The 22,679-nt window shown below is 39.4% G+C and overlaps 5 protein-coding genes across 8 annotated transcripts; 3 read left to right on the top strand and 2 right to left on the bottom strand.

Moving 5' to 3' along the window:
- The first annotated feature begins 2,148 nt into the window (after positions 1-2,148).
- Positions 2,149-5,761, top strand: LOC108605004 (probable phospholipid-transporting ATPase IF). The gene is made up of 7 exons (XM_017994571.1): positions 2,149-2,344; positions 2,402-2,527; positions 2,592-3,123; positions 3,185-3,599; positions 3,652-4,246; positions 4,350-5,157; positions 5,242-5,761. Exons 1-7 carry the CDS (start codon positions 2,149-2,151, stop codon positions 5,759-5,761), a joined length of 3,192 nt encoding a protein of 1,063 aa, XP_017850060.1.
- A 589-nt stretch (positions 5,762-6,350) lies between these two features.
- On the top strand, positions 6,351-8,698 carry LOC108606555 (negative elongation factor D). The gene is made up of 5 exons (XM_017996756.1): positions 6,351-6,470; positions 6,533-7,248; positions 7,321-7,767; positions 7,827-8,308; positions 8,376-8,698. The coding sequence occupies exons 1-5, from the start codon at positions 6,402-6,404 to the stop codon at positions 8,405-8,407; spliced, it is 1,746 nt and encodes a 581-aa protein (XP_017852245.1). The 5' UTR covers positions 6,351-6,401; the 3' UTR covers positions 8,408-8,698.
- A 314-nt stretch (positions 8,699-9,012) lies between these two features.
- On the bottom strand, positions 9,013-11,322 carry LOC108606556 (trimeric intracellular cation channel type 1B.1). 2 transcript variants are annotated; one of them, XM_017996757.1, is made up of 4 exons: positions 11,227-11,322; positions 10,237-10,531; positions 9,854-10,126; positions 9,013-9,792 (listed from the first exon to the last, which is right to left on the bottom strand). In XM_017996757.1, exons 2-4 carry the CDS (start codon positions 10,512-10,514, stop codon positions 9,513-9,515), a joined length of 831 nt encoding a protein of 276 aa, XP_017852246.1. In that variant the 5' UTR covers positions 10,515-10,531; positions 11,227-11,322; the 3' UTR covers positions 9,013-9,512. The 2 variants fall into 2 exon arrangements, with proteins under 2 accessions (XP_017852246.1, XP_017852247.1); XM_017996758.1 differs by lacking the exon at positions 11,227-11,322 and adding an exon at positions 10,800-10,887.
- A 546-nt stretch (positions 11,323-11,868) lies between these two features.
- Positions 11,869-14,450, top strand: LOC108605567. Of its 2 annotated transcripts, XM_017995334.1 has the most exons (5): positions 11,869-12,232; positions 12,761-12,936; positions 13,324-13,609; positions 13,677-13,883; positions 13,962-14,450. In XM_017995334.1, exons 2-5 carry the CDS (start codon positions 12,761-12,763, stop codon positions 14,292-14,294), a joined length of 1,002 nt encoding a protein of 333 aa, XP_017850823.1. In that variant the 5' UTR covers positions 11,869-12,232; the 3' UTR covers positions 14,295-14,450. The 2 variants fall into 2 exon arrangements, with proteins under 2 accessions (XP_017850823.1, XP_017850824.1); XM_017995335.1 differs by lacking the exon at positions 12,761-12,936 and having other exon boundaries at positions 11,871-12,232.
- An 806-nt stretch (positions 14,451-15,256) lies between these two features.
- LOC108606702 (furin-like protease 2) lies at positions 15,257-21,529 on the bottom strand. Of its 2 annotated transcripts, XM_017997077.1 has the most exons (15): positions 20,972-21,529; positions 20,476-20,580; positions 20,290-20,365; positions 20,084-20,208; positions 19,731-19,865; positions 19,506-19,665; positions 17,980-19,432; positions 17,698-17,885; positions 17,489-17,645; positions 17,145-17,419; positions 16,798-17,080; positions 16,530-16,729; positions 16,158-16,475; positions 15,879-16,090; positions 15,257-15,813 (listed from the first exon to the last, which is right to left on the bottom strand). In XM_017997077.1, the coding sequence occupies exons 1-15, from the start codon at positions 21,512-21,514 to the stop codon at positions 15,454-15,456; spliced, it is 4,590 nt and encodes a 1,529-aa protein (XP_017852566.1). In that variant the 5' UTR covers positions 21,515-21,529; the 3' UTR covers positions 15,257-15,453. The 2 variants fall into 2 exon arrangements, with proteins under 2 accessions (XP_017852566.1, XP_033150164.1); XM_033294273.1 differs by having other exon boundaries at positions 20,084-20,365.
- Between the last annotated feature and the right edge of the window lie 1,150 nt (positions 21,530-22,679).

Here is a 22,679-nt window from a genome sequence, read left to right as displayed (position 1 = left end):
ATTATGATTAGAGGTGTTTTTTAACACACATACTAACAAACATATACATGTGCTATTTAAGTAAATAACAGCTTGAATATAACTATTGTTTTCAATTGAAATTATAAACTGTCAATTATTGAGCTGCGCTTCAGCCTTTGCCTTTAACAATTTGTTGTTAATTCGAAATACACTAGGACACTTGAAACTCAAAATGCTGCTTAAAGAAGTTTTTATTCTTGTGCATTAATAAATTTGTTGAATTCAACGCATATTGTTGTAAATCAATGTTCCATAAGTTTAGTTGTTGCTGAAGAGTTTCTTCTAAACAAATTACAAGCGAAACCTAAGCTGAGCTTAACTAAAGCAGCGTTAAGGATACAGGATGCTCTGCTGCGCTCAAACACTTGAATAATAGTCACACCCACACTATTGTTTGTGTTTAATTGTCAGCCGACAGCAATTTAAAAATAATAATTTAAATACAACACTTAAGTTGAAAAGGAAGTTGCACAGCTTTCAGTAATTTTTTCAAATATTTATATATTTACCATGTTGTGTTTGAAATTGTTCAGAATAACCCAAACATATAGATGTATTTCAATATATATATATATACAATATATATATTTATATTAACGGAGTATAGGAATTGCTGAAGGAAATACCTTCCACGCGCAAACTGATCTATCGGCAAACTGTCGAAGAATTGTTGATAGCGCTAATAGCTCACAATGATATACATATGTGTGCATGTATGTGTATAGACATACATACATACATGCATGTTTGTTAAGCAGATTTCAGGCATACATAAATATTTGTAAATTAATGTGTGCAAATAAATAAATAGCTGCATAAAAAAAGCAGAAAACAAATTTGTAATATCTTGATAACGAAATTCAATTCAAGAGAGTGTATGAGAAATATATATGTACATATGTCTAACTGTATAGACATAGATAAGCCCCACTTGTTTAACTCTTTGGGCAATTTTAATTCCTACCTTTGTGCTCTTAAAGAGCGCACGCAACTGTCACAATTTCATTTCGTGGAACAAAAACACAAAGATAAAGCCGATAACAATATCTTATCTGAAGCATTGAATCATGCACATACACACATACATGCATACAAACAAACAGTAGACAGAGAAAGAATGAAAGAGAGTTAAACTTGGACTTATGCTAAGCTTAATTGGCAGCCTTAGCTTTGCGCTTAAGCCAAGTTGCACATCCGGCGTGGGGAGTTTAAGCGAGCACACAAACCAGCAAGTGACATCACCATGTTGTAATGTTAAGTGTGTGTAAGGTGACTAAATAAATAAATAATAATTGTTCAACATAACAATCTCATATTTTATCTATCTTTATCAAGTGTATACGTTGGCATCAGATATTTAGCTTGAACTATCCAGGGGCATTCCCCTATCTAAACATAGTTGAAGGGTTCACAGAATTGATGGCATTATTTTTATGTTTGTTAGATTAGAACCAAGCCAAACTAAATACAATGCACAATCAGAAATTCTTGCAAAAAAGGGCTTGTTGCTAAAATGTAAATGCGAGTATTAATATAATTAATTATAATAGAGTAAGCAACTGAATGTTAATAAAATATAAAAAATATCCAACGGAATTAAGAGCTGCTCAAATTGAACAGCGTACAATAGAAAACAATTTATATTGATTTGAGATCAATTAAAAATTAGTTTGCTTAGCAAGGCCAACATAAGAGTTAAAAAGCTCAAAAGTCGTAAATATTGGGAAGACCAGCTACTGCGGCACTAAACTTAAATTATGGCTGCCTATCTAATCGAAAAGCTAATCTACACTGATCATTCAAACTTTGCTACACATTAACATAAATAAAGCAATTTAAAAATATATATTTTATACCAAATACTAATATAAACTAATAGCGTAAGCTATAAAACAAAACTTTAAAGCATTTGTTGGCCAATGTAAATGCTGTATCCTTTCAAAACTTTTTATATAGTATACATATTATTATTTTAAGGCCGATTAGCTTCTAATCTTATAACGAACGTATAAACAATTTTTTGAGGCACTTGAGTTGTGTACAGTGAACGTCGAACATGCTAAGATAATTGTTGTTAGCACTAAATAATTTTTCAATAATATTTTCTTAGTACAAAAACTGACAAACATGGCCAAGCAAAAGCAGGACAAGCCACTTAGTATTAATATAGGACATGTGCCGCAACAAAAGCAACGAAAACTAAATCGCGTCAAGACAACCAAATACAATTGGTTAACTTTTATACCTTTGAACTTTTATGAACAATTTCGACGTGCTGTCTACTTTTACTTTCTGCTTGTCACTATCGTTTCCTTTTTCGTTAGTATGTTTAGTTTTACTTTGTACTATGCATAGATATTATAAAGTTTACATTATATAGATGATACAATGTCGCCCATGGTGTCGCTGCTGCCGCTGCTCTTTGTTATGATTGTAACTGCTCTAAAGGAGGGTCTGGAGGATTATGCACGTGCCAAAAGTGATCGTATTGTGAATAGTACAAGAGGTGAGTTGATATAGCGGAAATATTTGATATATATCCACACACTCTCTCTCCCTCTTATTTTTAGTAACTCTCATGCGTCAGGGCAAGCAAATTTCAATAGATTCGCAGTTCATAGTGCCTGGTGATCTAGTTCTAGTCAGCAGCGCCAGCGATGTGCCCTGTGATCTTGTTCTACTGCACTCCACGTCTAAGGAACAACTCTGTTTTGTCAACACTGCCAATTTGGATGGTGAAACGAATTTGAAAACTATACATGTGCCTACAAATTATGATTATAATGCCGTGCATATGGGCACAATTGTCTGCGAGCCCGCTACACCCGATTTGTATAGCTTCAATGGACGCATAGAGCTGTCAGCGGGTACACAAACCATTCCTTTGACCATCGACAATCTGCTGCTGCGTGGTGTGCGTCTTAGGGGCCAGGAGCGTGTGGTGGGTTGTGCCATTTACACGGGCATGCAAACCAAACTGCAGCTCAACAGTCGATATACGGGCAACAAGTCTGCCTCGAGTGAACAGTATATCAACAAATTTATTATAGCTCTTATACTGGGCATGGTGCTGGTAGTGCTTATACTCTATCTTATATCACGGTGAGTTCGACAAAGGCGTGCACAATAGCAACAAAGTTTATAAGTCAATATTGTGGCGCAGCCAAAAGGCCGCTCATGTTTATCCCACAGCTTACTATTTGGGTCCGCCTGTGGATTATAATAGCATACTGCACATAATAGAGGACTTTCTATCATTTCTTATACTGTTCAATTACATGATACCAATCTCTATGTATATGAACATTGAGCTTTATCGCGTGTTTGGCGCTCTCTTTATGAAATCTGATCTGAATCTTTATGATGCGGCTACGGATCAGCCATGTAGTGTAAATGCCTCCAATTTAAATGAGGATCTGGGTCAGATCAATATACTTTTCTCCGATAAAACGGGCACGCTAACCAAAAACCAAATGAACTTTCTGCAATGCTTTATCGCTGGACATAACTATCTGCTACAGCATACGCTACTATATAGTCCTAGTCAGGATAAGAGCTACGAGCTAGGCTCTAAGCATGTAAGCACAACAAATATTACACAATATTCTGCCACTCAAAACTTCTTTTCAGTCTGATAGCTTCAATTTCTTTGAGGCCCTAGCGCTTTGTCATACTGTGGATGTGTTAGAAGATACTTCAGATACTGCTGACGTTACTTCAGCAGAGCTTGAAAATCTAATAACCAAAAATATAGTTGAACGCTATCAAGCATCCAGTCCAGATGAAAAGGCTTTGCTGGAGGGCTGTGCCAAGCTGGGATTAATCTATCAAGGCAACGACAATGGCAACATACAGCTCTTGTTCGCTGAAGGCAGCGAGCAAAAGCTGGATAAGCTGCAATATGAGCGTCTGCAAGTGCTCGAGTTTAGTTCGGAGCGTAAGCGCATGAGTGTAATAGTTAGAGATGCTCAAGGTATTATCTGGTTGTATAGCAAGGGAGCAGAGACATCCATTTTGCCACGCTGCTTGCCTCAGGGTTTAATTACAGAAACTGATGCGCAAATAACGCAATATGCCCAGCAAGGTCTACGCACTTTGGCTGTGGCCAGAAGAATCCTAACAGAGGCAGAGTTTATGGCATTCGCTGAGGCATGTCGAGCTGCCAATACTGAGCTAAGCAATCGCAAGGAACTGTTAGCAGAGTGCTATGAACGCATTGAAGTTGGTAAGAGAACATAATACAAACTAATCTGCATCTTATAAGAAGCTCTTTCTTAAAATAACAAAATAAATTTTGGTGCACTTACCTCAACGTTATTCCCAATTAGATCTGCAGCTATTGGGCGCTACAGCGTTGGAGGATGCGCTACAAGACGATGTGGATCAAACGTTGATCTCGCTGCAGCTGGCAGGCTTAAAAATCTGGGTGCTAACAGGCGACAAAGTCGAGACGGCACTCAATATAGGCATGTCCTGCAAGCATATACCACCCACAGCTGAGGTGCACTTTCTGCTTGGCCTAAGCGAGCAGGAAGCTTTGACGCAGCGCCTGCAGCAATTGGAGCTAGGTCTAGCTCAGGCAAACAAACCCACCGCCTTGGTCATAGACGGACAAAGCATAAGCGCATTGTTGCTACATACGCCAGAGCAATTTGCTGACTTGGCGCTGCAATGCAAGGCGGTCCTCTGCTGTCGTTTGAGTCCGCTGCAAAAGAGTGAGATTGTTATGCTGATCAAGAAGCGTGGCAAGCATATTACCGCGGCAATAGGTGATGGTGCCAATGACGTGTCCATGATACAAGAGGCGCACATTGGCATCGGCATAATGGGCAGAGAGGGCAAACAGGCGGCGCGTAGTGCAGACTATGCCATTGCCAACTTTGGCATGTTGCGGCGTTTGTTGCTAGTCCACGGACATTACAATTCGGAGCGCTTGGCGTTCCTTGTGCTGTTCTATTGTTATAAGAATATTATTATAACCGGCTGCATGGCGTTGTTTCAGCTGTATGATCTCTATTCGGCTACTTCAGTTTATAACGAGCTATTCCTGTGGCTTTTTGATATTATTTATATATCCTTTAGCTTCACATATCTGGCCATGTCTGAGAAACATTATAGCGAAGACAGGTTGCTCAGGTAAGCGTTTCTTATTTCTATAAAAGATAGTGTTGTTATATTCAATGCAAAAATCAGTATAATAATAATCTTACCTCTTTGCAGTCAACCCTATTTATATCAAAGGATTGCACACAACAAACTCAGCTCCTGGCGTACCTTCAGCCTATGGATATTCATTGGCGCCCTGCAGACCTTCATCATCTTTTACTTTGCATATGCATTGCTTTATGACAACAACATCATCTTTGATCATGGCCAACCAGCTGATTTTTCTACTTTTGGTACTATGCTCATAACAGTTCTCGTTATTGTGGGCAATTTGAAGCTGTTGTTAGTGTCGCATTATATGAGTTATCTGAACATTGCTTTTATAATATTTTCCATTGTCGCCTTTATGCTTAGCACTTACCTGTACAATTTGTTTAGCAGCAATAGCCTCTATCATGTTTTCAATAAGTTTCTCAGCTCGCCACCCATTTGGTTATACATTGTTATTTGTACAGTGTCCTGTCTATTGCCTGATTTTCTCCTCAAAGCTGTTAATGACATGTTCCTCGAGGTTCCTGTAAAACAGAACAAAGAAAATGATGTTAGGCAAGCTTCAAAAAAATCTAAAGCTTAGGAAAATTACACACCCGTTTAAATTTCGTTCGTTGATTATATCGATACATGTACAGTTTTGTTTTTGATATTCCAACGTAAGTTTGCTTATAAGTATAGTAGCATAATTTGTTGTATTTTTAATATAAGAATAATAAAATTAATTTAATAATTAATAACATTTTATAAAACAAATTGTTCAAGGGTTGGGAAAATCATTTTGAATAATTTTTAATTTATGAGTTTAATATTAATAAAAAATATATTTGTAAGCTACCGATGATTTTTCAACACTGACAAATGGAATAAGCATGGCCCAGGTGGCAGCGCTGCTACTATCGATAGCTTTTTTTTATTATTGAAAAAAAATAAAATCATGTAATGTATACAATAAAATAAAAATGTTAAAATAAAAAGCATGTTAAAAATTGATACATTTTTAGCTGCAATTTACATAACCTAATAAAATATTAATTAAATCTGTTTGTTGAACTATCGATTTATAGAAAAAACATCGCGTGCAAAATGCACTGTATCGATTAGCGCTAAAATAAAAATCTATTTTACATACATACATAAGCTAAATAAAATATATTAATTTTAAGTGAAAAGGAACACGCTTATTCCGTGAATGTGCATTATTAATTGTAATAACAAAAGCAATGGAAGTCGAATACGAAGATTCTGGCTGGCAGGGCCGTACAAAACAGCAAAACGCTACTGACGCTACGGTAAGATTTATGTTTATGTTGCAAACACACAACAATATTTAAGCAAAACATTTTTAACACAGGAAGTGCAGCAGGAAGATAATCCTCAAAAGACGATACAAGAATGTTTGGAGAAATTCTTAACCCCGGATTATATTATGGAGCCGGGAATTTTTACCCAGCTGAAAAGATACTTTCAGTCCGGTGGCTCACCGGAGGAGGTTATTTCGATGCTATCGGAGAACTACAAAGCCGTAGCGCAAATGGCCAATCTCCTTGCCGAATGGCTCATCTTAGCCGGCGTAAAGGTGACCGAAGTGCAGGCTATGGTGGAGAATCATTTAAAGGAAATGATACTCAAGTCATTTGACCCCAAAAAGGCGGACACTATATTCACCGAGGAGGGTGAAACGCCAGACTGGCTAACTGAGATGATTGACCACTATACATGGCGTTCACTCATCTATCGTTTGGCTGAAGAATATCCCGATTGTTTAATGTTAAATTTTACAATAAAACTAATATCGGATGCGGGCTTCCAAAGTGAAATTACCTCAATATCTACGGCGGCGCAGCAAATTGAAGTCTTCTCTCGTGTTCTCAAGACATCGATTGTGAAATTTCTCAACAATCCAGATGACGTGCATAGTGCTATACAGGAATGTGCACGCATGGTATGCCATGGTCAGCATACCTATGTCTACTCTCAGGTACTTATCCAGGTGTTAAGTCAAGAGCAGAAGGGCGGCTTCAATATGAAGCGTTTGTCACAGGAAATTATAAAATATGCGCTACAAAAGTAAGTAAAAAGGATGCATTAATAGAGTTTTAGAATCACAAAAAAGTAACAAAAACTAAAACTCCATTCTAGCAATCAGAATGTTACACCTATAACCATGGCCTTGAACGGTTCTGCTGTGTATCCTCAGGCTTGTCAAGCACTTACCTCAATGCTTACACGCAATACTTTGAATCCGGCGGACATCACAGTACTCTTTCGCAATTATTCCGGTGCGGATCCGCCACCAATTGACCTCATACGTAATCCGCAATTTCTGGAGCTACTGGTGGATGCGCTCTTTCGTTCCGGAGTGAAAATCAATCCGGAGCACAAGCCCAAGTATATCTTTCTGTTGGCGTATGCAGCAGCCGTCATTGATCAGCCGGCGAAAAAGCGACCGCTTACCGAACGCAACCTCAACAAGGATGAACTGAAGAGCACAGTGCAGGCAATAGAGAGAGCGCACGCCATTTGCAATGTAGATCAGGGCTCTACGGAGCTCATTGCCGAACTGCAGACACTCTACAATTGCATCAAGTAAATCGAAGAGACCTCTCGTAGTGAAATTTATGTTACATGCTTTCTCTCTCTCGCAGATTTCCTGTTGTGGGCGTTGGTGTAATACGCTGGATAGAGAACGTTGTTATGGAACCATCCTATTTTAAACTCTCAACGGACAGTTGTCCTACACATTTGGCCGTATTGGATGAAGTCGCTGGCGTGCATCCCACGCTGCAGCAACAAATTTTGTTTCTGCTCATACGTCTTTTTGAGTCGAAGCAGGACGACTTGGAGATTTTAGTGCAGCTGGAGATGAAGAAAATGATATTAGATCGTATGGTTAATCTGTTGACACGCGGTTGTGTAGTGCCCGTATTGCGTTATGTTAAACAATGTTGTGCTATTGAAGATACTGATGTATCGCTTATACGCTATTTTGTTACGGAGGTTCTTGAGACAATAACGCATCCGTATTCACCTGAATTTGTGCAACTTTTTTTGCCTATGGTTGAGAATGAGGAAATAACAGGCACTATGCGTGGCGAGGGTGATAACGATCCCGTTTCTGAGTTCATTGGTACGTCTATTCACATACTAATGTCTTACTTTTTCTAACTTTTAATTGTTTTTTTTTTCGATTTCAGTTCATTGCAAGGCGCATTATACAACCGTATAGCATACACTATATTTTTTTAAATTCTATTTTTTTTTAGCAATATAAGCACAAAGAAAGCGTATTTTAAGACAATATTTCATGTTCATATATTATATATATACAAAGAATGCCAAACAGTAAAGTCCCGTTTACAATTTTCATATACAAGTTGCAAAAAAAAATAAAAACACGTGTTGTCTCTTTCTTACTAACACTTGGTGAAAATGGAGAGTAACGGCACTTGAAGTGAAACTAGCCGAAAACGAAGCGTAAATTTCAATACGAGCATGACGCATATAAAGTTTACGCTTTGTAAACAATTTTAAAAGTAAATAATAGCATAAATTGTATATAAAATGCATTACTTACGATATCATCCTGTTGCTTTGCAGTCTGTTGTTGCATGTCTCTCTCTCATGTGAAGCTTGCCGCCAAAAGAAGTGTGTGTGCATTTTAACACGACAATTGACATACGAGTTTACAATTGCATGTTTCACTTAACAATAACTTATAGCAAATAGCATAAACACAATTTACAATTTGTATTGACTTCGTTGACTTTGCTCTTATTTAGCTTAGGCGGTAACTATAGCTGTTTCTCTCGCGCACATGCACAACAAAAAATATTACATTTTCAGCTCGGTTCACACAGTTTTGTTTATTTATTTGTTAGTTTTTGGCAACCCATTTATCAGTAACTCATACAAAAGTTTGAAAATTGCATTACACGTGCTCAAATGTAGAAAATTACACTTCACAGACCGATTGCAAGTAAATTCATCGTTAAATGATCTTAAAATTATTGACTTAGGCATCGATACTCGATACTTTCTGTTGTCTCCTTTTTATACATATGTATGTTTGTGTGTGTGTATGTATTTATATACAACTAAAGGTTCGCAAAACTTAAAAGAAAACAACAAAAAAAATAGGAAAAGGGCACACTAATACAGTTGGGAGTCAATCCAAGTCAATGTCTGGGCGCGCACACACCCACATGGGCCCGCCCATCATTGAATTTGATTTTTGTGCAAATTTTTTGTACAATGTGTGGGACATAAAAATATGTTCGTTCGTTATTTGGTTGGCAGCGTCTTTAAGTTACAAAAACTAGCTCCTGACGGAGTTAGTTACTCTTCTTTACATCTTTACTATCACCATCTTTAGCCTGACCACGTCCCAAAATTTTGGCCAGACTATCCCAGATGCCGCCAAAGAATATGGCACAGCAGAGATTCTCCAAAGGCAGGAAAGGATCATGTATGCCCAGCAATATGGAAGACAACTTAAAGTACACCAAAAAGATGACAATGCCGAAATAGACCAAGGCATGTGGCGCTGATATCCAGTCTGTCTTCTTGTCCAGCACAAAAATAATTGAGGCCAGCAGTGAAGCTTTGGTGTAGCTGCAAATAACAAAAGAATTCAGTAAAGAAACTATATAAGTTTACAATGGGGACAGCTTACAAGGAAGGCTGCATGAATTCCATGGCCGTTGGTGTCCAGGCACCTCGTATGAGCCGCTCCAGTAGCTTGGTAAACCCAGCACCATTGCCCTTAAGTGTGCCTATGATGATCATGATAATCCAAGCATTGGGATATAGCTTGGCTGCATGTCCAACGCCATCGTAGACCTTCTTGGCGCGATAGATTTCCTTCATGGCGCTGGCAACTATTTTCACAGGCAGAAACTTTGCCACCTTATAGCCTATGTCGAAGGGTGTATAAAACACAATGTACCTGCAAAGACGTCCGTATTATTTTATCTATATAACAATATCAGAGTGCTTAGAAATACATAATCGTATAAACTCGACATCTCAACAGTTTATAAATTTATAAGGACTTACCACACCGCCGTACCCACTAGCAGCTGTCCAGTGTTCTTAAGAGGCGCCAATATTGGCTCACCGAGCAGTCCATTGGCCACCATGCCGCCGGCGAAGATGACCAGCATTGTGGATAGCCAGCAGGCGAGGGGATGTTTACGTGAGAATGCCTGAGCATTGGCGCCCAAATCCTCGCGCACGGCCAGCGCGGCAAGTAAACTGTGCGCAATATCAAAAAACGGAAACATTTTTAGCTTTATGACCTGATTGGCCACATCCAAAAACGCTTCCGGATCCATCTTGCTTAAGAGTTGAGCTGCAAAGTAAAACCAAAAAATTTAATAACATTTGAAAATGTGTTTTTTTTTATACATCCGTTGACATATTTTTATACACGCGATTGTTACATAATGGGAAATTGCAAAAAAAAAAAAAAATAAGAAAATGATTCTAAGGAAATTTCTTAGCTCGGTGCACAGATGCTCAACACAGCTTAGGCCTATTAACTATACTTTTTGTAATTTATAACTTTATACACTTTCTTGCAGCTTGTGTTTGTTTTTTTTTTTATATAGCTGACTTACTTTAATTAATCTATCAATTTAAGAACCAATCGTTATACAAAAGATAAAGAGTGGGAAGCGGATGCACAAGAATGCACAAAATGCAAAGTACACGAGAGAGAGAAATGCAAAATCTTTTGTTGCGAAAATATTTTGTATGTTAGTTTTGTAGAAACAACATAAAAACAACAAATTCCAAGTCTAAATAAAAATTGTCGCCGCCAGAGCTCCAAAAATAAATTTTCTCTCATGTGTGGCAGGCGCCGCGCCGCGGGTTCCGTTTTTTATTTTGGGCTCTCTGCCTCTTTGTTATCTTCTCTCATTTACTTGGCGCGTGCAACAAGCGTTTACTTTTCTTATAGTTTTATGATATACTTTCAACATATTTACACACTTTTAAACATTATTTCTAACATTTAAGCAGTATAATAATATTTAAACAATTTACCTTCGGTCTACACGCGATTAACGGTAACAGCACGAACGACCACAGTGAGACTGGGCCCACATATATCACATGCTCAATTATTTGTACGCTCTTATGAATATGTTATATATTTAGAATTCTGTGTTTCTATTTTTTGTTTTTTTTTTATCTTGTAGTCGCATATTCATATGCACGTATTTTCCCTTGTGTGATCAGCTAATAATTATTGTAATATCGATATATCGTATACTTTTCATCGATGCAAAAAGCCTATTACAGAAGATATAAGCGATCCTGAAGAGTTTTATGTTTTTAAATTTCATTTTAAATTAATTATTTTAGTAAAAACTGCTAACAACTCTACAAGACTTTGCAACATTTATTAACAGCCTCCACCCCCATTCATTTCGACAGATTTGGCTATTTCAGAAATAAAAAATTACTTCAAGCTTAATGTTTAAAATTTAGGACATTCCTAAGTATAAATTTGACAATACAAAAATATATCGCTTATTTTGTTGGTTACTGTTAGCTAAAGACAAATTTGGAATTATTAATTTAGCTACTTTTGGCTGCCGATAGTTGGCTGCACTACTCTGATAAGAAATGCTATCGACTATCGCAGTATCGACAGAACTTGTCTCAAAATTATATGTTTTGCTAACATCACTAACTACTACTGTTTTTTTTGTGTTTTTTTTTTACAAATTCCAATCAAAAAAGCCTGCAAACGCACTTCGCTGAATTCCTTCTGAACTTCGTCCGTCCAAAAACAACGAATCCAAGAATCTCGCACAAAATTCCTTTAAACTAATTAACTAATTTACGAAAAATTGCCCACTTAGAAAACAAAACAAAAAAATAAGAAATTATACGCAAAAAACGCCAAAAAAGAAATCTGATTTGAAAGCAAGACGTATATGTATGTGTACATGTACATGCATACATATGCATGCTTACATTGGTGCAAATATCTAAAGTTGACTTTTAACAATAAAAAAATCAAAACGTGAGCAAGTGCCAAAAGGTAAGTGCAAGAACATACACACACACGCACACACACTTGTATATATTATGCAAAAATGTATGTCGGAGCAGATGTTTATGGGAAAAGCTTTGATTTGTTGTTGTTATGCTCTAAGCACTCACACACTCATACGCATACACATATGCATGTATGTATGTACAATGATCAGCATACATATGTACATACATATGTAATCATACGCGCACAGACATGTTTAGCTTGAATCTGGGCTTATTAGGTAAAAAACTTAATTGAGAATGCGGTTGAAGAACTAACGCCATAATCTAACCCCTTAACGCCACAACTGTCAACCTACTTAGCTCACAATTCATCACACAGCTTGTGTATAAATATTGTTCAATGCTTGTGCCCTAGTTATCACATACTATACTACATATTAACAAAAAATTGCATAAATAAATTCCAGCCTTTATCAGTTACTGTAACGGGGGGTTTGGGGGCATGCAATTGGATAATATTTGAACAGAAAACAAAAAAAAAACAAATGTGGGGCATTCCGATTTACAGATGGATAAAAAAAACAAATCGTCCGGTTTACGCATATTATGGATACCAGGGCGTAAATCTCATTCAAAAGGTCACTTCAACTCGACAAATAAACATATCTCCTATTCGGGCGCTCAAAAAAAAAGTGAGGTATGGACATTGGGCGGCAGCAAGACCCAAAACGAACTGCTTGATCTGTGAGTATTATATATATTGATAGCAACGATAATAAGTATAGTATGGCTATCATAAAAAGTGGCTATTATATTAAAAATTGTTGAAAACAGACAAAGAAAATGGCTGAGCTACTAAACAAAAATAAATTCCAACTATTATTCAATTGAATAATGTTCATAAAGTGTGCTTAGCATTCAATGGATAATGCAATATTATCTTAAACCTTATATAACTTGCTCAATGAAAAATATTATTGTAACGACGTTACAAGTTCATTTACTGCCCCCCCTGTCGCTAACTGTGTGTGTTTACTGTCAAATTATTTAATTTAAAACGATAATTTTAGCACCAATTATGTATAAGCGCCACACTCAATTAACACTTTTGTATAAACAAAAACATTGCAGGCCAACGCCGGAGGATAGCAACAACGTTGCTGCCAGTTCATCTTTGGCCTGCATCAGCATGTCGTCGACTTTGGTGAAAAGTGACAAACCAAATTTACCACAACAGCTTGTGGTGGTGGATCACGATGCTATGCTAAGCACAGAGTTGCCTACATTGCCTCCAACGCCAGTGGCGGCGATTTCACCAAATCTTAACTCGCCACTATCGGAGCTAGCGCCATCGACACCATCCACCACAGCGATGGCATCGCCACTAGTGGTGACTAAAGCAGAAATACTCGACTTGGTAAATCAACTATAGCTTCAATAATTGAAATAGTTTTTAAATAATCTGTTTTTTTCTCCATACACAGCATAGTATATTGAGTGCGCATGATTTGCCCAAGGTGCCGCATTTAGGCGACGGAGAGCTTTCCACATCAGCTGTGGTGTTGAATAGCTCTGCAGGCACCACAGCTTCGATAGCAACAAATTCATCACCTGTCGGTAATCGTAAGGTACACAACAATCCACAGGGTTCGCCACAAAAAACAAGACACAAGAACTACAATAACAATCAGGTGGCGTATTGCAGTCTATACTATAACTATATATGTAAATATATGTAATATGTGTTTTCTTTGCTTACCCCTTGCCAGGATGATATCAATTCCATTGAGAGTATTACAAGCTTTACACAGCATCAGGTATGCACCGATTTCAATTGGATTGATGAGATGGTCGAGGAGCGCAACTGCGATGAACTGATGCATAAAAACAAGCGTAAAAAATCGAAGAAGTCATTGCATGCAAAGTCATCATCGGATCAGCTGGATGGTCTAAAGCTCAAGGATAAGCATCAGTTAAATGAGAGCGCAAAGCTGAAGAAACATGATTCCAAGTCTATGACGTCGCCCTACGATGATAACGATGAGAAGGTGGTCAAGTGTTTATATTATTCACTCATGTGCTGCGATTGTACAATATCTTAGATATATACACATACACTACACATACACACATCTACTTAGGCTTTATGTATACGTTTTCCATGTGAATTGGACATAAGTTTGATACTTTTTGTCCGCACTGCCAAGCATTGATGCATTTAGCAAAAAAAAAAAAAAAACAACTGCTCAACTACAAAATACACTTTTTATACGCAACAGTATAACACAGACAGATAGACAGACAGACACACACAGTTAATATACTTGTCATGTTTTGTTTATACAAACACACACAGACACACACACGTACAAATAGAACTTGTTCAGAATAAACCCAGAGCGCTATAAAATATAAAACCTATTATTACATCTAAACAAACTAATTTGAAGTATGAAAAGTAAATAAATCAACGAATTTACTCAGCGCTTTTGTATACTGTACATGTATTAACTAAATTTATACTCAAACGAAAAGAAAAGAAACAAACACTGAACGAAATCGAATTCTTTGGTTAGTTATTGACTAGCAGCTACTGAACTGTATTATATATTTTTGAAGTTTTTTTTATATAAATTTATATTATATACTACTTTACTCACTTGTGTAAATAAATGAAGAAACCTTTTTTCTATTGGTAATTGGAAACTCGTGTTTCTTTTCGTTGGTGAATTTCAGTACTGCAGCCAGTGTTAACATTTTCTCCTTCTCTTTTCACCTGTTAACGCGCAGAATGCAATTGGTGTGGTGAACTCTTTACAGTGGCTCTCGTTGCACTAACAGCGCTGTTAGTAAGCACACAATACAAAAAGCTTACATCTGTTGATTAATTGGGGGGGGGCACAACACTTAACAGCTGCTGTAAAAACACAAAAGCAATAACAAAAAAAAAACACACACCACACATGTTATTTTTTCAACTTGACATAACATTTTTCATAAAAATTTAATACAAACATTAAATTTACAAATTTACATATACATATATATAAAAACAATTCACAATCACATATAAATTTTTTATCATTTTTCGAATGTTAAATATTTCGATTCGCTATATATATATATCCTCAAGTAAGGTTAAAATTTACTAGTCCAGAGCAAGAAATTCAGGATCAAAGTTGTTTTTGTTGTTGTGGGAGTGGTAATTTTAGTTGTGGGTATTGTTGTTGTTGTGGTTGTGGTTTTTGCATTATCAATAAATCAGCTGCTTGTAGGTGAGCTCGTGTTGGCATTCGTGTGGTGAGTTTTTTTAGAAGTGGGAAATTTGGTAGAATGAAACTCGATCGCATCAATATCATTTTTTGTACTCTTTACGTGAAATTCGTTAGCATGCGTTGGGCCACGTGGTTCATAAACAAGATGCTCCTCCTCATCCGTATTATCTATGTCAATATCGGTATCATCACCATCCAATGCACGCTCAGCGACATTGAATATAAATCTAGCCTCATTGCTTAGCTTGGACGAAGAAGCAATTGCGCCACTAACGCCACCACCACTCGCGCGACTATTGATCTTTCTATAACGCACCGAGTTTCTAGAGACGTGATTGCTATTGCGCTGCAAAAAAAAAAAAAAATAAAACTTAGCAAAGAATAGTTTAAATAAAAGTTAGGCACACGCACCTGCAAAACGGCAAATATAATGGAGAAAATAGTGATGATGAGCAGGCAAATGGCCACAGCAATAGCTGTAATGGCCGTTAGCGGTGAATCCAGGCGCAGCACAAAGGCACCGTTATCTCTGTTATCTTGCGGCGATATAGCCTGTCGGAAGAGGCTCTCCGTGCCGACAATAGTGCGGCGTTTGCCAGCCGTCGAGGCACTGCGGCATTCACCTAGCGATTACAATAATTTTTATTATGAATGCTATATTTAAATCTTTAGCCAGTAGGTGCGTCGTACCCGTATCCTTGTCACATTGACAACAGTTGGCAGCTTCGGTAGCATTCTCCTCGCGCTCCCGCTGCTGTTGCTGCTGCTGTTCTTGTTGATCTTTGCAGCAGGGCACACACTGACTGTTGAGCTGATCCAAATGCAATGGTGCTGCACAGCCTTTGCAGCCGTACTGACCAGGACCAAAGCAGGCGCGGCAGGATTCATGACAACTCTTACAGCTCTGTGTATTTGCATCGTAGTACTGCGAGCTTAGACACTCCATGCAGAGTCCACCGTCGAGCATAAAGTGCGTGGGACAAGCTGTGCAGGCCAAGGGACCAGCGGCTGGGAAAACAAAATATTAGAGCAACAATAATTTAGCGCAACTGTTAATATTACCATTGCATGTCTTGCAGTAGTGATGACACTTCTGACAGCCAAAGTCGGACTTGTAAAATCCCTCGGGACATTTTGGATGACACTCGCCAGCGGCCAGCTGCCAGCCAGCGGGACATTGCACGCACTGATTGCGTCTGGGGCCGCTGCAAGTGTGACAGCTTAAATAGCACTTGGCACAGATGCCGCGATCGCTATAATAGCTACAATACGGGTAAACCAAATGGGTGAGTAAGCAACGAAGTTACAAATTAAATGGCATAACATTTACCCATCAGCGCAGGTGGTGCGACATTCGCCGTTTTGCAGCTCCAAGCCCTTGGAGCAGTTGCTGCAGTTGGTGCGCGAGACACATTGCATGCAGGTGTGCAGGCAGGGCGTGCATGCACCCGTTTCCATGTAGTAGCCATCCTGACAGCCGCTGACACAGCTGCTGCGCTCCAACAAGCGATCGGCTGGACACGAAAGGCAATGACTGGAAAGCGGACCGTTGCAGCTTTCGCAGCTATTGTGGCAAGGCTTGCATTGGCGTGCCTGCACATCAAAGTACTCAGCTGCAATGATAAAAACAATTAAAGAACTGGCTTAGCATTTACCATTACCGCCGTTGTCATTTACCATCGGCACAGCTTTCGCTGCCTGCCAAAATGCATTTGTCCTTCTTGTTGAGCATCCAGTCGGGCAGGCACTCGGTGCAGATGCCATTGCTGCTGCAGCTCTTGCAGCCATCCTGGCAGGGCAGGCACTCCAAACGTTTCTTATCCGCATAATAGCCAGCGGGGCAATTGTTAAGGCATTGACGCTCATGCGCGTAGCGACTGCTGCGACAGGTGATGCAGTCGCGATCTGTGGCGCCATTACAGCTAGCACAGGAGGCGTCACAGTAGGCGCATCTATCAAAAATAAGATACAATATATATGTTACAATTGTATAGCTTGTAGCGTCTCAGCTAAATGCGCACTTGTTCTCTTCGGTTTCATAGGTGTTCAACGGACAGGCCGAGTAGCATTTGTTCTCATGCATAACCAAATGATGATCACAGCTTGTGCAGTACTCTGGATGATCCTGGCAGGATGCGCAGTTGGGCTCGCAGGGCACACAGGTGCGATTCTTTTGATCTGCAGCAAATTGCATGTTAGCCATGATATAATAATAATTCACGCCACTTACCCTCAAAGTAGCCATCTGGGCAGACCTGCAAGCAGACGGCCAGATCAGTGACATGCAGATGGGCAGGCGCACAGGTCAGACAGCTATCGGGACCAGCGCCAGCGCAGGTTTCACACGAATCGTGGCAGGGCCAGCAGATGCCCATTTGATTGGGAAAAGATCGCGGTGGACAGCGACTGACGCAGGTGCTATGAAGAGAATGGCAGCAATTAAAACACATTTTCATATGGACTATATACAGCTATAGCTTAAAAGCGTGCAAATCGCTAATCAAACACTCACTTGTCCAGTCTGTAATGACTGCAGGCCACACACTGAGTGGGTCCACGTCCATAGCAGCCCAAGGCATCGCACTCGGCATCACAGCCCTCCAGCATAGGCTTATTGTTATCATTGTTCTCATTGGGTGTGGACATAGACGAGGCTGTAAGATTCATATTCTGACCATCTAGTGTAGCGGTAGCAATCTCTGGGCTGGAGCCGGCGCTGCTAAAGATGTGCTGATAGTTCAGATAGCTGGCAAAGCTATCTGCATTATCTGCGTTGGCGGCAGCGCCCGTGGCAGGAGCAGAGTAGAGAAACGGATTGCTGGCACGCTGATTCTGCAGCAACTCGGACTTGAGGCGCATCGGCTGCGTGGCGGTGCCATAGAAGATTAACTGCCACTTGGACAAGATGCCCGGTTGGTTGACACGACGACGTCCGCTATTGATCACCTGCAGCGTCCAGCGGCCCTCGGCCTGTTCGCCCCAAAAGTGCACGCTAAGGAATGGCCAATCGTCAAAGTTGGACTTGACCAAATCACGTGGACGCTCGAACAGCAGCTCGCTGGTGGTGCCCATGGGTGAGGTGAGTAAAATGCGCAAATTGCCGCGCGGAAAGAAGCGCAAGGTAATGCGACATTGCACATGCTCCAGATAGCGCACCTCATTGATGGTGCCCGCACAGCCATTGACATCCATGTGCGTGGCCAGCGTATAGCCAAAGGTGCCCTCAATTTTACGATCCTCATTATTTTCGCGCGATTTGCAAATATGCTGCGGCGGCACTGTTGTCCACTGTTCAGCCAGCGACACCATCGCGCCGGCATCCATCAGTCCGTAGCCAAACTTGTGGCTATATTTGCGCTTGACACCATTAAGCGTCCAGCCGCTTTCCTTTTCCAGCGGCGCGGCACGTGAGGTGTACACCACCAGATACTGCATGTCACGCCAGGTGAGCTCGGGATTGGCTTCCAGCGCTAGCGCACAAATGCCCGCTGCCAGCGGCGCTGAAGCCGAAGTGCCCGTATGCTCCACTGTGCAGATGTGATCGGAGCGCAAGCGGCCATCCATGTCTACGGTGGCGACGCTCTTGTCGTGACCCGGCGTGCCAGAGCTATAGGTGGTGGCAAGCGTGGAGGAGCATTCCTCCAGATACCAAGGCTTAAAGCCTGCCTGTGTGGCACTTGAAATGGACAGCGTAAAGATGGAATTGGTATAACCATCACAGTTGCAGGAATCTGTATAGCGACCACCATTGCCCGAGGCCCAGACAAAGATGGAGCCCTTGCTGTCACGTCCGCTGGTTACACCATAGATAAAGGCACGTCTGGCCAAGGGTCCTGGACCATCCACTGTGGAGCCATCATCCTCGGGACCCCACGAGGCGCTATAGATATCAATATGTAAAGGATTTAAGCTCAAAGCTTGTGCCTCTACCACATCGTTCACCTTGCCGTCCAGCATGCGCACGCCTGTTAGAAAGAGAGAGAGAGAGAGTGAGGGATGGCAGGTGCTTGCTCTAGCGGTTTAGTCACTACTACTCACCGCCTATGCTGGCATTGTAGGCCACGCCCACGCCGCAATAATTGTTAAACGCAACAGCAGCCACTTCGCCAGCGCAACGTGTGCCGTGCTTATTGTCACCATTATCCTGCGGCGTTGGATCCGAATCATTGCCGTTAATATCAAACGATGCATCCGGATCCTGTCGAGCAACATTTACTGTTTAGTGAGTATAAAGTGTGCAAACAGTGTGTTTATAATGCTTACATAATTCTGTGCCAAGTCGGGATGGTTCGTTTGTATGCCATCGTCCAGTATGGACACCACTACGCCTTTGCCCGTGTAGCCCTTTTGCCAGGCAGGCGCTATATTCATGTCCAGGCCATCCTTAGCCCCACCGTTCTATTGTTTATAAAAAAAAAACGTTAATTAAATGCCATACACTTAGCTTAAGTTAATGCGTGATTATGCAGCTATGAAGCTCTAATTGTCATGCTTATAACGTATATGCACTCAAATTCCATTCCGATTGCTCAGTTATTAGTTATCAAAATGTCCGCACACTTTGTGTATATGTAATGAATGAAACAAGATGAATAGCGATGACATACATTACTCACCAGGTACCACTGTTCCTTAAACAACGGATCCGAGAAGATCAAATGCGAGCTAACATCGCGATAGCCGAGACGCGACGAGTGTTGTTGGGATCCTCCAGCTGCTGTGGATGCGTGTAAAACGGGGTCTGGGGAATATAAAGGCGTATACGAATGCGGATTGAATATGTAGTCGTTGTTAGGCGCTTGTCGCAATATATTGTACGGACTGTATGTGGATAGTTCTCGATAGGGGCCATCGCGTTTGCGTCGAATTTTCTCATGCTGTTGCTGCAGCCATTTAACCTAAAACAACAATAATTATATTAAATGTATGCACATACATATATATGTATTTGTGTGTGTATGTCTGTGTGTGTGTGTGTGTGTAATTAACAAGTTTATGATTTGTTTACCTCGAACTCCGACTTTAAGGCACTGTGATGCTTGCGGCTGGAACGCAACGAACGCTTCGACACGCGATGATGCTCGAACAGATAAAATTCTTCAAGGGCACCGATCTGCAAAAAGAAGAAACAACATTAACGTTTCCGAACAGACAACAAAATGATAAAGATAATGGCCAGCAATTATGCGGGAGTGCCAAATCATGTTCAGTTACTAATTATTCAAATACACACTAGCAATGGGAAATTTTTTGCTTTACGCAACGAATACAGGCTTGACTGTTTATGTTAAACAAAATTTCCCTGTATTCAACCATTCAAAATCTATCTAATATATTTTTTCATTGCTATAACTTCGTATATTCGTTGCATATTTCTGTTATCGAACACACAGCTGCAGTAAAATCAATCGATGATTAACTATATATATATATATCTCATAAATACATATAAAAATGTAATAAGAGCAATTGCCCCTTTTGCAGAGTTAGTTATTCACACTTACCTGTCCCTTGTTGGTGAAGCCATGTTTACTGGCAATATCATCGGCCACACTTTTGCCAGCGGGTATATGAACAGCAAACTCGTTTGTAAATATTGCCTGATCGGGTATGCTATAAGCACCAAATATATCAATATTATTTATATGATGTTGTACTTCAGCAGCGTTTTCAGTCGTATGGTTGCTGTTGCTGTTGTTCTGTTGCTTCTGCTCACTGGATTTTGTATTGTTGTTGTTGATGTTGTTGGTTTCATATTTATTGTGAGTATTCTTAGCCTCAATGTCAGTCTCAGCGATGTGCGATGCTGCTGTTGCTGTTGTTGTTGTCTTTTTGCTATTACTGTATTCATATTGTTGTTGTTGATGTTGATATAGTTCACTGGTAAGTTCGCTAAATGTGCGTATTCCTCCAGCGTCTTTTGCATTATTAATATTATTGTTATTTAGAATTTTAATTGTATTATTATTATGATTTAGAGCAGCACTAGTATCTGTTAGACATAAAATAGCTAAAACTAATACAAAATATATACATTTTGTTGCCATTCGATTTAATTTACATAAATATACGCTGCGTATCGGTTTGTCACTAGCCGTTGCACTCTTGCATAGTGACAAACTATTGCTTTTTCTTTTAGTTATTGATAAGTCTGTACTAGCTGCTTTTATCGTTGTTGATATTTCCTGTGATGTTGCTGTTGTTATTGGTGATGTTGTTGTTGTTCTGTTTCTTGATTTTGATATTCGACGACGTTTGTTGCAATTTTCCAAAATAAATGGTAATTTGACAATTCCATCAATACCTATATTAAGCATATTTAAACACTGTTTAATTTGTTTAGCTTTTGATTTGCCTTAACTATAGTTGGGGGTTGCCTTGCTCTGGATCTTGGTGTGTGTGCTGTGTATGAGGGTAAAAAGTCCTTTAGTATATATATTTTGTTTAGTATCTTCATAGGTAAAAATGTTGTTGCTGCATTTGGCTTAACTGCAAAAATAAAAAAAAAAAAACAAAATGACAATTAATATTTATTTAAATTGTTTATTGCTAAATAAGAATTTGTGACTTGGCATAATGAATATAAGACGTACTTCCCGTTAATTATCAATTGTATACACTGTGTATGCACATACAAATAAACAATTTAATTCTAATTAATACAATGGGCAAACTCATGCCTGTGTATAAACAAGTGTTTTATTTACATTTCAAATTATAAAAAAAATTCCCCGTATTTACGTTTACCGTGCTTGCATTCAAATGTCTGTGTGTGTGGGAGCTTGCAGGTAACTGTATGTGTTTGTGTGTGTGTGTGTGTGTTCACTTATGCAGAAACGCAGCTGAACTGAAACCATTTTATATCCCTACTAAAATACCGTTGCAGTCAATATGCATGCACACACATACAAACACATTTGCATTAAAACTGCACGTCCAGGCGTACGTGCTTGTGTACTTAATTAAATTTATTAAATATATATATGAAAAAAATTATAATTTATACTACATACATATGTATGTATTATATGTTGTATGTATGTATGTATTTATTGATAATTTCATTTGCATTGAGGCAGTGCACTGACACACACACACACACACATGCACACAAAGCTTGTCAACAGGCACGTCTTACCACACACATGCAGACATGTATGTACAATGAACATAAATAATTGTTTATGTGCATTTAATAATTGTTAAAATAAA

The sequence above is a fragment of the Drosophila busckii genome, chromosome X, assembly GCF_011750605.1.
Source record: "Drosophila busckii strain San Diego stock center, stock number 13000-0081.31 chromosome X, ASM1175060v1, whole genome shotgun sequence".
In the NCBI taxonomy this organism is placed as follows: Eukaryota; Metazoa; Arthropoda; class Insecta; order Diptera; family Drosophilidae; genus Drosophila; species Drosophila busckii.
This window is presented reverse-complemented; position numbering and strand designations above follow the sequence as displayed.

Excerpts from the sequence above, each read along its gene's own strand:
- LOC108606555 (XM_017996756.1), top strand. The coding sequence starts at position 6,402 with ATGGAAGTCGAATACGAAGATTCTGGCTGGCAGGGCCGTACAAAACAG. Across the intron at positions 7,249-7,320 it reads ATAAAATATGCGCTACAAAA|CAATCAGAATGTTACACCTA; the intron begins GTAAGTAAAAAG and ends ACTCCATTCTAG. Across the intron at positions 8,309-8,375 it reads TCCCGTTTCTGAGTTCATTG|TTCATTGCAAGGCGCATTAT; the intron begins GTACGTCTATTC and ends TTTCGATTTCAG.
- LOC108606556 (XM_017996757.1), bottom strand. The coding sequence starts at position 10,514 with ATGGATCCGGAAGCGTTTTTGGATGTGGCCAATCAGGTCATAAAGCTA. Across the intron at positions 10,127-10,236 it reads CTAGTGGGTACGGCGGTGTG|GTACATTGTGTTTTATACAC; the intron begins GTAAGTCCTTAT and ends ACGTCTTTGCAG. Across the intron at positions 9,793-9,853 it reads GAATTCATGCAGCCTTCCTT|CTACACCAAAGCTTCACTGC; the intron begins GTAAGCTGTCCC and ends TGTTATTTGCAG.
- LOC108605567 (XM_017995334.1), top strand. The coding sequence starts at position 12,761 with ATGGATAAAAAAAACAAATCGTCCGGTTTACGCATATTATGGATACCA. Across the intron at positions 12,937-13,323 it reads CAAAACGAACTGCTTGATCT|GCCAACGCCGGAGGATAGCA; the intron begins GTGAGTATTATA and ends AAAACATTGCAG. Across the intron at positions 13,884-13,961 it reads AGAACTACAATAACAATCAG|GATGATATCAATTCCATTGA; the intron begins GTGGCGTATTGC and ends ACCCCTTGCCAG.
- LOC108605004 (XM_017994571.1), top strand. The coding sequence starts at position 2,149 with ATGGCCAAGCAAAAGCAGGACAAGCCACTTAGTATTAATATAGGACAT. Across the intron at positions 2,345-2,401 it reads TATCGTTTCCTTTTTCGTTA|ATGATACAATGTCGCCCATG; the intron begins GTATGTTTAGTT and ends TACATTATATAG. Across the intron at positions 5,158-5,241 it reads AGCGAAGACAGGTTGCTCAG|TCAACCCTATTTATATCAAA; the intron begins GTAAGCGTTTCT and ends ACCTCTTTGCAG.
- LOC108606702 (XM_033294273.1), bottom strand. The coding sequence starts at position 21,514 with ATGGCAACAAAATGTATATATTTTGTATTAGTTTTAGCTATTTTATGT. Across the intron at positions 20,581-20,971 it reads GCTTCACCAACAAGGGACAG|ATCGGTGCCCTTGAAGAATT; the intron begins GTAAGTGTGAAT and ends TTCTTTTTGCAG. Across the intron at positions 19,433-19,505 it reads CTACAATGCCAGCATAGGCG|GCGTGCGCATGCTGGACGGC; the intron begins GTGAGTAGTAGT and ends TCTTTCTAACAG.